The sequence below is a fragment of the Alligator mississippiensis genome, chromosome 1 (genome assembly GCF_030867095.1).
Source record: "Alligator mississippiensis isolate rAllMis1 chromosome 1, rAllMis1, whole genome shotgun sequence".
NCBI classification, from domain to species: Eukaryota; Metazoa; Chordata; order Crocodylia; family Alligatoridae; genus Alligator; species Alligator mississippiensis.
This window is the reverse complement of record NC_081824.1, coordinates 9219837-9235382: the sequence shown is the minus strand read 5'-3', so window position 1 is coordinate 9235382 and position 15546 is coordinate 9219837. Positions and strand designations below refer to the sequence as shown.

Genomic DNA, 15546 nt, shown 5'->3' with positions numbered 1-15546 from the left:
CACCGAAGGAGAGCATTTCTTCAGTGGTTTAGTGCAATCTGCCTAACGCAATTCCCTGAAGGAAACCACTGTGAAACCTTTTGAGATGATCGCTTGCTGACATCTAGTGTTAGTTTCTAGCATCGCCAGCTAAAAAATAGTCTCTCTATCCCACCCACTCTCCAATGAGGAGTCTTCACCCTCTCCCACACCCCACTATTCAAGCAATGAGTCTTTTTTAACCTGTCCTTGAGTGGCAGAGCATTGGCAGTGTCTTTGTCCCTACCGATGGCATGTCTAGGGCAGGAGTGGCCAACCTGGGGTGTAAGTCCCACAAGTGGCACAGGAAGCCTCTATGTGTGCTAATGGTGGTACCTAGGGCAGGAAGCAGAAAGCAGAGCAGCAGCTTGGGTGGAGAGAACAGGGCAGGGCACAGAAATCAGAAAAGCAGATCGGGCAGGGGAAGGGTACTGGAGTGGCACTTGGGGAGGATGTGGGGCTCATTTGAGGTACAACTGCCAAAATATTTGGCCCCTGCTGTCATAGGGCATTGTTGGCATTTTGGATCTGGTGTCTTGTCATTGTGGGTGAGGGTTTCAAGCGGTGATTTTGCAGGGTCCTCTGGCTGAAAAATGACTCTGAACATGGGGGACCGAACTTGATGGCCTAGGAGGCTCCCTCCAGCCCGGTGTGTTTAGAGGACAGCTCCCAGATAAGCAAATAAGCAATTCCTAAAGTATTTTAGGTTTCCTCCCTGCAGGTGCTCTACCCCTATTTAACACACGCATTGTTTCCATGTCCATTTCTCGAGAGTCCCTGGCTCCCCTGTGTCGGGGCAATGCAAATCTAGGGCATTCGATCCAAGGACAGATTTTGGGAGGGGTGTTTTTTGGTTACTGTGAGCACCTCTCTCCCGCCAGGTGTTTCTTTAACTGACCGTCCAAGCGTGGGGCAAGGCAGCTCAAGTCAGTCGCCGTCACCGGGCCCAGCGTTACACAGGGAGCGTCACAGATGGCCACAGAAGTGCTTTCTGGAGAGAATCCAGTCCCATGCAGGTGAACAGCTCCTCCACCCAGGCAGCCTTGACAACGAACAGAGAAAGGGATTTGAGATGTTGCTTCGGGACTGGCTGATAATAAAACCAGTGTTGGTTTGCTTGAATAGTTTGAAATAGGAGGTGGGGTTTGAAGGGCAGGTCAAAATGGTCACCTTATGCTTCCCCTTATGGTTCCCTGGAAGTGGGTGGACCCATGGTTGTGTAATCCCACCCAGGATATGCCTTCCTGGAAAATCCATTAGTCTGACTTCTCTTACCTTCGTATACTAGATGGTTTTTATAATTGATTTCCTCTCTCCCCCGAGCTACAAATACAGGCCATTGAGGCCTCTGTCACTGCAGGATCTGGAGAAAGGAGTCCGCATCCCCGTACTTACCAAAGTTGTGGTGTACAGATGTGACAGCAAGCCGAGAGATGAACGTCAGGTTTGAGGAAGCCCAGCCTCTCAGGAGATCATGGCCCACGATGTGATGCTCTCCCGCAGGAAGCTGGGGAGCCAAACACTGCAAAGTGGTACGATTGCCATTGACATTGGTGCATGGGGAATCGCCAACAGACACCCTCATGTTTTCCACGGCTGTAATGCGTGACACCTTCACGGTTAAAAGGAGACCCACCACAGGCAGAAGGGAAAGGAAAGCTGGGGTAAACTCTTCTCTGTAGCTTATTTCTCCCAGGGGATAGGACAGGCTGTTGACCTCTAGCCATAAAGCCTTGGTCCCGTGGCCCGGAGGCACAGTGCATTGGATCGCATTATATGTGGCATGTGTAATGAGGCAGAGATGGTTCCCAATGATAACGGAGGTCTGGCTTCTTCCTTGAAATGCAGCGCCTTCTATGGTGAGACGGCCTCCGCCGTTGCCACCAAAATGTTGGGGGTAAAACCTGAGCACATAAGGAGCAATGCTAACAATGCGAGAGCCCGTCCTGAAGCAAGCTTGCCCACGCCGGCTGTTGGGCATGGAAAGAGCATGCTCCCCGGCATAAACACTGGCTGCCCAGCACCTGACGCTGGTCTCATTCCAGTAGGTTACATGACAAGGGGCCTGGTTACCCATGCGGACCACAGGTTTATCTGTTGCCCAAACTAATCTCTGTCCACTGAGCATCACGTCAGTGAATGTCCCATTGATCTCCCAGGTCACCGCATCCACGCTCGGGGTCCACTCTTCCAGGAGGTGGAGGGTACAGTTTGCAAGGCAGATGCTGCTGATCCCATTTACGGTCACTGTGACGTTAAGAACCGGATATGCCTCAGGCAACTGCCAGGCACCCAGAGACTGATCCCTTGGAAGAAGGGTGCAGATGATCATGTTGTAAACAGAGCTCTTGATTTCACATGAGTAGTTGCCCCCCAGGCTTACTCGAACTGAATTTCTCTGGGAGGTTAAAGCAAAGCCAGATATGGTGAGCACGAGCCCACCACAAGCCGATCCTTGTGAAGGAAATACAGTACTTATCTGTGGGGTTACTCTAATGTCCTGCAGGCTTGCTGTCAGGTTGGCATAGCCCAGCTGCTTCTGAAGCACCCTGATGGGGTATATCCCCGGCTCCAGAGTATTCATTGGCAAGGAGCACTGAGAAAATGTGGTAGACTTGTTGGTATGTTGAGACTTGAGCTCACATGCTGAATCTCCCAGCTTAGCTAGTGAGTTGGTTACATTTAATCCGTGTATACCCAGATGCAGGCTGCCGTTCCTCATCTCCACTTCCACAGCAGAAACTCCCGGCGTTAAAGCCCTTTGGTAAGTAAAGGTAATGTCCCCACTTTGCAAACTCAAGGAGGAAGTATGTGTAGTTGATCTACTGCCAATGAACACGAGCACCTGAGCAGAGATGTCCTGTGACTGTACATGAGACAAGCCAGCAGCAGGTGGAGTCCGGCACCAAATTGCCTCTTCCATCAAGTAGGTCACATCACAGGTTTGCCTGTCTATAGTGACTGAAACTAAAGCTGGGTTTGGGCTGAAGCCTGTTCCAGAGATGGTCAGCATTGTTCCCCCTAGGGGTAAAGATAAAAAGACATACAGTTAATGCCAAGGTATCTTAGGTGTCCATGGCTGCCATGAAGCATGCCTGGATCTATAGGCAATCACAGACCTTGTTAAAGCTGATGGTTTAAACAGCAGCAGTTAAGCTCCCTTATGATCTCAAGTAGCAAGAATCAATGGAAGTCACCACTCAGGTTGAGGGCTGCTACTGGGCCAACCAGCAACTAACTTATATAGGTGGAGGGGTTTCCTGGAGAATGGATTGCAAATGCAAGGTCTTGGGCATTGATTGGGTGGGTGTGTCAAGCAGAAAAGGACTGGAAAGCAGACAGAAAGCCAACACAGAACTTGAAATATCAACGGCAGGCATGACCAGAGACGCTCAAGGAGGAAGTAGGGCTGGTTCTTCAAAATTAGTCATTTTTCCCTGTAATATTTTGCCCAATCCTTGCACTCCAGCTACATATTCCTGGGGCATGGATTTACCTCGGGCTCCCCCTGCCTCTAGGGCAGAGTGGCATGAAGTCACTCTCATGGGAGGTTATAATCTAATGTCACATGGATAAATGCCACTTCGCAGCCCTTCTACAACCAAGGCTACACTTTCATTGCCAAAATTAACTCCTGATGCTGTGGGGCCACCAGTTGGACATCTCTGCCTTAAGACATTTAGCAAGTAGGTCAACAAGGTCTTGATTTGGAAACTGCCCCATTACCATAACATTAGGAGGGAAGATATGACTTATACCTTAACCAAAGTATTTGCCACATGGGAGACCAGGGTTCAACTCCAAGACATGCATATCACCACGCCATCGAGGCACTGAACGTCTGGACTCGGTCTGGCCTTTGGATTCTGTCTCAATGGTCTAAATGGGGGGTGGAAGGTCTGGGCAGCCTCCACTCCTCCATATTCCTCCCTAGGCATACATGTGAAAGGTCCTGGTGACCTCTCATGCATACACCATGATCCAATAGGATCAATAGTTGCCCACCAAACTCCCCAGAAGTCCCATGTTCATACTTTAGTTGCTAGCACATGCTATGGCCCATGCTCCCATGTCGTTACTCCTAGTGGCCCCCAGGCTAGCTAGATTAACCCTGCATGGGTTTGCTAGCATGTGATCTACTTGCATCTTCATTTTGCTGTGCTGATTACTCAGTTTGCAAAGGATTCATTAGCAAGACATGCCCATATATTGTCAGTTGATGGCAGCCTGCCATGAAACCAAGGAACCACGTTCACATGGCTGGGATAAAACCACGAAGATTGCCGGCACCCTTATCTTTTAGACACAGGTGGACTCTATAGAGAATGCAGTTTTCTTTCGATCCTGATCCAGTCAACCTCCACTTGATTCAAAGCAGTGCAGGCTACGCAGCAGTTCGTAGTGACTGTGGGATCTACAAGGACTTGGCCATGGCCTACAGATTAGTCATTGGTTACTCCTGAGCAATAGAAACCCTTCAAGTCTTCCTAGAAAGATCTGCTTATGATTTCAAACATATTTTGCCACAAGGTCAATAAATACCAGGTGCTTCTAGAAAAAAAGAATACAGAAGTAGGAAGGTTTGGCCAAATTCCCTGCTTAGCAAGCTGCCTCTGGGGCATCTCCATCACCTTCACTCATGCATTCAATCTCTAGCTAGACTGCAAGTACCTTGAGGGAGGGGCTTTGAATCCACTTTTAACTGCAATTTGCCTGGAGAGCTGCCAGAGCTAAAAATAATCACATTTTTCTTGAACCTTGAATTTCTGCCCCCAAATATTTCTTCTGCAACTCATGGGGTTTTTTTGTTTGTTTGGTTTTTTTTTGCATGACTCACTTTTCCAAACTGATTGACTTCATTATACGTCAGGTCTCAGAGCTGATTAATGAGATGTAATCAACCTGATCAATCATACTTTATAGAGTGCCAAATATTAGCTGAGTACTCATCACAAAGCCTCTGTATCATTATTCCCAGAAAAAGAGTAAGTGTTTTGGGTAAGGGCTTACAGGTGAAACCATGGCAGACTTAGGATGAGCTCACACTCATTTGGGGAAGGGAGTCCTGGGTTCTGGGTCCTGCTCCAGGCCACATCTGGAGTCCTGTGTCCAGGTTTGGGCCCCCCGCTACAGAGAGGATGTGGAAAAATTGGAGAGAGTCCAGTGGTGGGCAACAAAAACGGTGAAGGGGCTAATGAACACGACTTCTGAGGAAAGGCTGAGGGAACTGGGCTTTTGGGTACCTGTAGACATGCAGGGACACTGCTCCAATGCACTGTAATGACAGCGTGCCGGAGCAGACTCGATTAATCAAGTCTGCAGGAGCATGCTAATTAACATATTGAATATTAGGGATGCAGCAACTGCTGCATCTCATGTATTCAATGTCCCCACGCTTCAATATGGTCGCGGGGGCGCTTTAACTAAAGCTTCTCAAACATGCTTTAGTTAAAGTGCCTCTGATGCCACTTCGAAGCACAGGGATGCTGACACATGTGACACTGAGGGCACTTTCATTAGAGCGGTTCTCAGAACTGGTCCAATTAAAGCACCTCCACCCCCACCTCCGGAGCACAGGTAAAGACACCCATTTAGTTTGGAGAAGAGAAGGCTGACAGAGATTTAATAGCATCCTTTAACTCCCTGAAGGGAGGATCCAAAGAGGATGGAGCTGGACTGTTCTCAGTGGGGGCAGATGACAGAACAAGGAGCAATGGGCTCAAGTTGCAGCAAGGAAAGTTGAGGTTAGATATTAGGAAGAATTTCCTGATGTGGAGGGTACTAAAGTACTGGAACAGGCTGACCAGCGAGCTTGTGCACTCTCCATCCTTGGAGGTTTTTAAGACCCTGCTCAACAAAACTTTGGGGATGTTATAGTTGGAGACAGACCTGCTTTGAGCAGGGCTTTGGCCTAGATGATGTCCCGAGGTCCCTTCCAACCCTTCTTTTCTATGATTCCCTGGACTGCAGCTTGTCCAGTGGCTGTTTCTTGTGAAACGCCAAAACCAGCCAGAGAGCAGGGTCCGAAAGGTCTGCACCTTCCCAAATGAATGCCCTAATCCCTAGCCTATAGCATCACACTCTGTCTCGAGTCACATTAGGAGTCCAGGCACTTTTCGCAGGGTTCTAGATTCCCTCCCCAGGGACTAAGTCTTTTATTGGGTCAGGTTCTTAAGTCTGATCTTGAAAGATTTGCACGTGTTCAGCCCTTGGGACCCTTCAAGCATGCCCACACCACCTCCTCAGCCAAACTAAGCATGTCACTAAGACAAATGCATCCTCTTTCATGCACTAGGCATGTCTGTGCCCACAAGTCTGCAGACCAGACAGCTTGGAGCAGCCCTGAGCAGTGCCAGGGTGTGAGCTCAAGCATTGTACTCCGCAATTTGTATAGGCCCAGATGCTCACAAATGGACAGAGCTGGTATCTTGGTGGCATGCCTGGTCTTGCTGAGGAGGTAATGTCGACATCCCACTTATGCATATAAAAAGCCAATCGTATATATATAGTAACCCAGCTTGCTCCTGGGTTGGCCAGCCAGTCCGAACCACTCACACATTTCCAGAGACTGCTCAGCAGGCTGCTGCTGCTTGTCAGTACAAGTGGGCATAATGAGGGGTCATGCATTTAAATGCCCCATTAATTAAACTAACGTGAAACTGGACACCCTGCCTAGTCCTGCAGGGGAGACCATATCCTTGATCCCTTGGTGACCTCCATAAGTGGTTACAGATGCCCTGATATTTACCCAGGAAAGAGCCACAGCAAGGCTCTATGTTGAAGATCTCAGAGATGTACTGGATTAAGGATTCGACCCTGCAAAACATGCACAATGCTGGATTAGTCTTCTGCTTTTTCCTTTTATGCCCTGTGTTTTAATTTCCTCTCTTCTAATCAGATAGGAACTGAAAATGTCTACCGTGCTCCTCCTCCTCTGCCCGGTGGCATCTAATAAGTTATTAGGATTCCAGGGAACAAATATTCTTTCCCCCTTAGAGCCCAACTGTATAACTACCAGCCAGGGTCACATTATACAACATAAAGGCCTTCCTTTCTGCATACCAATGGCGCTGCTTCAAAAAGCACTCCCAGCAACCCATCCTTGAGAGTTTGGCTCAGCAGTCAAATGAAAGAAAAAAAAAAGGGGGTTGGGGGGGGGGGAACAATCCTTCTGGCCTAACAGATCAGTTCATCCTATTTCCAGGCTATGTTTTCTGTTCTTTTGAAAAATATGTTTAAATGTAATACAGCTAAATTTGTTCCTGGAATGGCACAGGAAAAAAAGGGGGAAAAAATTAATATTTTGTTTTAAAAAAATCTCAGAATAAAGCATTTTAACTATTTTAACTCCTCCAAATATTTTCTTCCCTTTTTATTAAAGTGAGCTATTTTCCTTTCTTCCTGGAGAAACGTATCACTACATTTGACCCAACGCATGACTTCTGGTTGCCCAGAAATTGCATCACTCAAATAATACATTTCACCTAAATAATTTCACGCCACCCTATTAGTGACGCCAGTAGTAGGATGTAAGCATGGAGTTTAGATGTTTTGCTGACCAGGCATACACTCCTGAATTAGGGCTTTGATAATTAGTATTAATGTTTGCAAAAAATTGTAGATCTCTCTGTGAGCAAGTTTCCCATTGAGCTTATGCTGTCTTTTGTTTTATCATTAATCCTAAAATCTTACCTACAGGAAATGTTTCTTAAAATCAATGACCGTGTTGTCTTACCCATTTGAGCCAATAAGGATGCCATTGAGGATGACAGAAACATTGTACCATCCAGCTGCCAGACCAGGCAGCACTACATCCAAACCGTGGGCTGTTTTTCCTAGGATGTCTGCTGCAGCATCCCCAATCTGGACCTGGACATCCGAACCAGTGTAAGCTGCGAATGATGACAAACCAATCTGGAGTATCTGGCCACCTATGGAGGGAAGAATCAATGAAGCAATGAATCGAACTGGATTCAGTGATCACAAACAGGATCCAGAAAGACAATGGAAGTTCACCTGCGTGCAAAAACCAGTGGCAGGACACGTTTCTGCCCTAGGTTGGCTAGAAGACCACTCTGAGATATGGAAGTGTCCATGTCCATGGCCCGTTCATCCTTCAGCCTCCCTAATATTCAAGTCCAGTCCTCTATTATCACAGGCAGCCATGTCATATGATCCCTTTCATAAGCTGAGCAATATACCATTAACAATCTCCTGAGGCATACAAATCCCTAAGGGGATCTCCTATTCCCTCCTCCTATCTAGGAAGAACTATTCTTAAATAACTCTACACATATGGGAGCACTTATCCTGGAATAAAGGATTTATCTTAACCAACTTTGAAAGAGTAATAAGCTAAACTGGAAAAAAAATCACTGTTATTCCAGAATAAGATAGGCCAGGCATGCAGTTAGTCAGGACAGTTGTGGCTTTGGCACTTTTAATTCACATGAACGTTTCAGTGTGGACGAGCCCTAATTAGTTAAAGCAGTTAAGATCCTTTATTGGCCAAGCCTACTTGACTAATAAATGCAGCCCCCTCCCCAGCAAATACTAATCCCATTAACATGGCACGTGCTCCACTCCCCATTACCACAGCAGCTTGTCTTCAAGGTGGGACTTTCATAACTTTAGCTTGAAAGAAAAGCCACTCTATTCAATGAAGCAAATGTGCTCGTTTTCTCAGGGCATGGCCACACAAACCTGTTCCCCCAGTGCAAGCTAAGGTGTGCGAACCTGCCGAGATGCAGCTGTTCCAGTTATTCCTTGTGTGCATGCACTTACCTCATGGTAAATGTGAGGTGTCTTAGCCCTGTATATAAAAATGGGGTTAGCTATCTTGGGATAAGAGTATGCACTAGACTGCAATGGGGGAGTAGCTGACAAACTATACATTCCCCCCCACCAGCCCCTCTGGAGTACAGCCGAAAGCAGCCACTTGCCAATTCTGCACACGGAAAGAGTCAAATAAAGTTTGAAACTTTGAAAGCCTGTGAAGTTGAATATATTAATAACGTGAACTCTTTGGACTCTTGGTCAATTGTCAGCTTAATCCTGGATGCCTGGAAGGCATCGGTGTAATTTATTTATTCTTTTTATTATATAGGAGGAAAATTATATTAAAAGCCGAAGCCGCCGAGTTCTGAATAGAAGATTGAACTCAGCGCTGCTGCCATTCAGGGAGCTCTATAACATTAAGGAATTCCATGCACCTGTGCTGCCCAGGGCTAGAAAAATCTCCCCTTGGTGTTATCGTATCTGAATAATATTCAGATGATAAAGGACACGTCCCCTTATTTATGCATTCTGGAGTATTAGAAAATGACACGGCTATTGGGGAATGGAGCAGAAACTCTGTGTGCGCAGCCCCAGCTCTGCTTTTACATTGGCACAAAAGCCAGGGATGCTGGTGAGCCAAGGGGCAGCTTTATTAAGGTGCATTGTACAGGCATGGGGGGAGGCCAGAAGGACAGGCAGCAAAAGAAAGGAAAGTATCAAGCGTGCAAGATGGAGTAGAAAGACGGAGGCCTTTTCCTCTTTCCTCAGACTCAAACAGTCTTCACTGCCGTCCCATCCCCCTGAAATTACCCTTTTTTCCCATCAAGCAGGGGTCAGCAACCTTTCAAACACAAAGAAAACAGCTCCGTTCTCCGTATGCCAGGGGTGGCAGTTAATAGAGGTGGCTATTTGATGGCATATTCTGGGGTTGGCAGGCCAGAAAAAAATTCTTCACGGGCTAGGTCTGGCCCCCCAGGCAGCAGGTTGCTGACCCCTGCCATAGATCTGAAGCACATGGATTCAGGTTTTGCTGTTGACCCACAGGCTACTAGCACCTCTCCTCCCATCTGCGCTCCTGGGATGAGACCCCCACACCACAGCCTCCTCTAGGCCAGCCTCAGAGGGTGAGGTCCTGCTACCAGCTAGCCTTAGGGTTACTTCTGTCCAATTTATGTGGAAGGTGCTTGATGAGGAGCGGTTGTATAAAAGATGAAGATTAAACATTGACTGGCTTGGGTGCTGAAGACTTCTGCTTATCTGCAGGACAAGAAGCTTATGGGCAACTGGAAGGCAAGCTTGGCCCTACTATTATAAGGTCCTGTTCTCTGAATTTGGGCCTTCTTGATGGACATTAGGGCAGTTCAGTCTTTGTGGGCTATTTCCATCTCTCCATGTCTAAAAGCACCAAAAAAGGGCCAATTTTAATGGTAGGCATATACCTTTGGGCAACCATCCATGTTAGGCCAAAGCCAAACACTCGTCTCTCTTGGCAATTAGTCTTGTTCACTACCCAGCGGGTCTAGCCTGAACCCAGCATCCTAGGAATAAAAGGTCAATGTGCCATCACCTGTCTCTGCACATTTTAGCCAGCCAGTCCCTTTGTATTGCCTTCCTTACTGATGGTACTATCCGATGATATACTCCTTAAACTCCAGGTCCATCTGCATTTAAAGGAGACCGTAAGCCATTCACCTGCTATGCTGCTTCTGTTCCTGCTCAGTGCTACAATAGCTGGATTTAAAGAAGGGTCATAGATAAACACGTTGGCGAATACAGTGGACTGGCACCTGGCAATCAGTGTCACGTGCACATTAAAGTCGTCCTCACCCTGAAATTAGAGTTGAAAATAAAACAACAACGCAAGTATGTGCCATTACAAATTACATTTGTTTTCATACATCTCCCAGCCCCAACATGGAAGAGTAAAAACATACATTGTCTGACCTGAGTTTTTCAATTAACGACCCATCTATATAGTGAAGCAGAATAAAAGATAGGCTACAACAAGCTGCAAACATGTATGTTCATCACTGCCATCTTTTGAAGTGCATGCAAGAGAGACTGTGTTGCCTTTAACAGGGAAATATGAGCTCTAAAACTATCACAGCTGATGAGCTACACAGGAGCCTTAAAGGGATAATGGCACATGACCTAGAACCAATGGGGCACGTCTACACATGCACTACTGCACATCTACACATGCGCTAGACTAATTTACTGCATAGCAAAGTGTCATCATCTACACACGTGTGGCAATTAGGCCGGTGTAAACTAATTTACCGCACCCTTGGATAGTCAGACACAAGTACTATCTGAAAGTGCAGTAAATTCCTGAACTCAAATGCATATGTAGACGGTGATGAGGCTGGCTGGGGCACCGGGATGTTTCAGCATGGAGCTAGCTAGCGAGCAGCCCCCACGGTGAAGCACCCTCGTGCCCCAGCCAGCCGCTCCACAGCATGTGGAGCCCAGCTTGAGCAGCCCTGGACTGGCTGGCTGACTCCCTGGCTCCCCTGCCAGCCAGGGCTTCTCCCACTGGGCTCCATGTGCTGCACATGAATAAACTCCGGGGCTAATTGCTCTGGAGATTTTTGCTCCCAGATACACATTCAAACTGGGCTCCATGTGTTGCACATGAATAAACTGCAGGGCTAATTGCTCTGGAGATTTTTGCTCCTAGGTGCACATTCAAATAGCGTGCCCGGGGGCAAAAAACTCCAGAGCAACAAGCTCCAGATTTTATTCATGTGCATTAACTGCACATGTAGGCTCACTCACAGTCTACAAGTTTAAAATTCAGTTGTGTACATGCCGTGTTTAGCTGCTATCTGGTGTCTCCAACCATGGATTGGTGGCAGCAGGTGATCACACAGACACTGATATTTTACACTGTGTCTCATAAACAAAGAAATCCATGGGTACGGGACATATAATACAAGACAGAGAGGACTGTATGGACCTTTCAAACCTTTCAGCAAACTGATGTGCCCCCAGAAGGAAAAGCAGAAAATGTGGTTTCTCACCCGAGAAGGAACTTCACATTCAATTCTCATTGAGTTGCTGTTATTGGTGTTAACTGGGCACACCTGAGATCCAAACAATACCAGACTTATCCCATCGAAACCAGTACCTCTGAGGATCACTGGGCAGCCTCCTATAAAACCAGTATTAGTTACATCAGCAATAGAAAAAATGATCCTTTATTTATGGGACAGTACTATACAGCATTCTCTGTACTGGTTAATGGGTCCGCATGGAGGACAAGAGATGTGGGTCCTATCCATAAACTCTGTGGTTGAATTGCTTTTGGCCAAGTTACTCCAACTCTTCGTGCTGCAGGTTTCTCTTCTGTTGAAACCTGTAGACTATATAACTTGCAGGGACATCCATACAAAGAGACTTTTTTTGACAACAGACTTGTTTTAGCTGGCAAGCCCTGCGCTGTGATCTTGGCCCAGAAAAGGTCCCCGACTCAGGCATGAAACAAGCAAAGAAACAGAAGTACCAGGAATGAAAATGAACCTTCCCCGCAGGTGCCTTACAGTTCAAATATCTACCGTGCCCCCTGCTATAAAAACAGCCTGTAGCATGTGTCCAGGAACTTCAGGTTAGAAAGGAGCCCAGGCAGGGTTTGAACTACAGCAGGGTGCCAGGAAGAAAGTCACAGAAGATTGAAAGTACCGAGTGACCTCAACTTTCATTTAGGCCAGGGAGAGCTGAGGATCTTCAACACTGCTCAGGATCATGCCAAAAGCAAGAAGGAGGCAGACTTGAAACTTGGCTTTTTTGTGATACTCAGTTCTATTGCAAATACTCCGGTAGACGTATAATCCGACCAAGAGAGTCCTGAGCACAAAACAGAGTGACACCAGCAATGCTGTGGGTGAGAAAATGGGATGACTTTTGATATATTTTGCACCTGCCCTTTTCTCCAGCCATGATTTTTATCAGTCAAAATAAAAGGGCCTTGGCACGTGGCAAGGAGTTTATTTTTTAATGATGCTGCCCTTCGCCCTCTGCTTTTTTGGGCACCATTCCCTCTTTCCCAAGTTTCTTTTCAACACAACAAAACTTTGGAATCCACTGCCAAAAGGTATAAAGGACATCAAGGACTTAGCACAATCCAACAAAAATGTAGCTCTTTATATGAATTATGAGAATATCCATCATTACATGGGATGTAATAAATAACTCAGAATGAGCACAGACCCTCGTGCTCCAGAGCGTGAACACTTAACAGGGTCAAGAAGAAATATTTTTCTAGGAAAAAGCCATTCCAGACCTTACAGAAGGTTTTTCATACCTTCTCTGAAGCATCTGTCACTGGCCATGTTTAAAGCAATCCAAACAAGTCAGTTCAGATAAATCACTAGAGCCATAGTATTTTTAAACCAGGAGAGACTCTGAGGTTAGCTGAAATTATGCAGCTAATGTTAGGTGGTAAGGGACATTTTAGGCCACTTTGGTAATTTTATATCCAGCTCCCTCCTGAACAACTCATCTTGCCTTTCCAAGCATGCTCAGAAAGTATGTTCGGTAGTGAACCTCCTCCCCGGGGAAGTCAAAGGCCGTGCGATTCCCTGCAACATCAGTCACTGGATAAAAACCAATCCAAAATTATTAAACAGAGGAGATGGGGAGAGAAAGCTCTCCCTTTTTAGCCCAGTGGTTTAGTAACAACACTTACCCAGGGAGTGGGTGAACCAGTTTCTTGGCTCCCTCAACCAGAGGGGTTTGAACCTACATCTCCCCTTCCCCAGCAAAGTGTCCAAACCATTAAATGATTGGGCTAAGCGGGGGGGGGGGGGGCTCCTTCTGGCACCACAACCATTTTGGGGACAGGAGTCAGACGTGAAGGAAATGAAGTAACAGGATCTAAAATTTACATAAGTAGACCACAGTGCCACTTGCATGGCTGACCTTTAGCCAAGCGCTACTAGCTCAGCTAATGGGAGAGCTGGATTTAGGCCTCAATGCTTAAAAAGTGACATATTATTCACTCCTAGTAAGGCAATTCCTCTATTCTGCACCTTGATGAGGAAGAAATGTTATATATATAGCTATAGATATATATAGATATATGGTAGGGTGACAATATTTGGATTTTCAGGGAGCATTGAATCTGCAGCTAAATAAAGGCATGACCTGTGGCCTAGCAAAAGCTGCTGACAACAAGGCAGAATGATATCTAAGCCAGCCATTTGCTTATGCTAAGTAACTATCTTAACTGTGTTAACCATTTTCTGAGGAAAAAGCAGCCAGTAAGTCTGTGTGCTGTGAGCCAGCTACAGTGAGGAACAAGATAAGATACAGGGGCCCAAAAAAGGTGGAAGATGGTACAACATGAGACAGAAAAACAGCCTGGAATGTGAAAAACAACATGTAACTGGTAACAGAATCCGAGATGAACATATGCAAAAAGGTAAATGGGAATTGGTGAAGAAGCCTCCAGAAACTTCCAGGTTTTGGTCAAAGTCCACCCATTGACCAAAGAGCAGGAGTCAAGGTCTTAGACATGCACTCATAGCAAAAAGACATGTAAATGAGTAAAATGCATAGGCAATTCCATGCTAATGAAGCAAACAATAAACAGAGGCAGAGCTTGAGATAGGAGGAGAAATGGGTGGAACAGAAGGAGGGATGGAGGTGGAGTAAATGTTAATTTGTATAAACAAAAGTGTATAAAGGTGGGAAAAAACTATTGTTCCATGCTGCTCCCTGTGTTCATAGACTGGGTGTCTGTGAGGGAGCTCGCCTGAAGCTGTCTCCATTCTGAATAAATCTGTTGCGAGCAATGTGTGCTCCCTGCCTGCTCTGGCTAATGAGTACCAGGATCCACGGGTAATTGAACCGTCGTCTCCCCAGTCATTGGGCGCCGAATGGAGTCGGGGTCTAACGAGAGAGAGAGAGAGAGAGAGTAGGAGTTTTGAAATGATGGGAGCCCAAGAAGGGTGGTTGTGCCTTAAGGAAACGATCCTTCGGGTACAAAGCGAGATGATCCCCATGCGGGGTAAAAGAGGGAAAGGGGCCAGGAGGCTTCCCTGACTGACCAGAGAAATCCAGGGCAGCCTAAGGGCCAAAAGGGGAGCACATAAAAAGTGGAAACAGGGAGAGATCACCAAAGATGAATATACCTCCTCTGCTCGTGCTTGTAGGGAGGCAGTTAGACGGGCCAAAGCTACCATGGAGCTGAGGATGGCATCCCAAGTAAAGGACAACAAGAATTTGTTTTTTAGATATATAGGGAGTAAAAGGAAGGTCCAGGGAGGAATAGGACCCCTGCTAAATGGGCAGAAACAATTGGTGACAGACAGGGGGGACAAGGCTAAACTCCTCAACAAGTTCTTTGCCTCAGTGTTCCTAAGCGAGGGGCAGGACAAGTCTCTCACTGGGGTTGTAGAGAGGCAGCAGCAAGGCGCCAGACGTCCATGCATAGACCCTGAGATGGTGCAGAGTCACTTGGAAGAACTGGATGCCTTTAAGTCGGCAGGCCCGGATGAGCTCCATCCGAGGGTACTGAAGGCACTGGCCGACATCATTGCAGAGCCACTGGCGGGAATATTTGAACGCTCATGGCGCACGAGCCAAGTCCTGGAGGACTGGAAAAGGGCCAATGTGGTCCCCATTTTCAAGAAGGGGAGGAAGGAGGACCCGGGCAACTATAGGCCAGTCAGTCTCACCTCCATCCTTGGCAAAGTCTTTGAAAAAATTATCAAGGCTCACATATGCGAGAGCCCGGCAGGACAAATT

General features: G+C 46.8%; 1 protein-coding gene across 12 annotated transcripts in view; it reads right to left on the bottom strand.

The window, feature by feature from the left end:
- The window catches only part of PKHD1 (PKHD1 ciliary IPT domain containing fibrocystin/polyductin), a 389637-nt gene that overhangs the window by 304387 nt on the left and 69704 nt on the right, over positions 1 to 15546 (bottom strand). For all 12 annotated transcript variants that reach the window (XR_002091425.2, XM_019491318.2, XM_019491321.2 and 9 more), the window contains 6 exons: positions 11820 to 11950; positions 10489 to 10624; positions 7754 to 7949; positions 6767 to 6834; positions 1414 to 3039; positions 917 to 1060 (listed from right to left, as the gene is read on the bottom strand). Coding sequence is in view for 11 of the 12 variants with exons in the window: in XM_019491318.2 (XP_019346863.2) it covers positions 917 to 1060; positions 1414 to 3039; positions 6767 to 6834; positions 7754 to 7949; positions 10489 to 10624; positions 11820 to 11950 (2301 nt within the window). In the remaining variant the exon portion in view is untranslated. The remainder of the gene's footprint in view (positions 1 to 916; positions 1061 to 1413; positions 3040 to 6766; positions 6835 to 7753; positions 7950 to 10488; positions 10625 to 11819; positions 11951 to 15546) is intronic.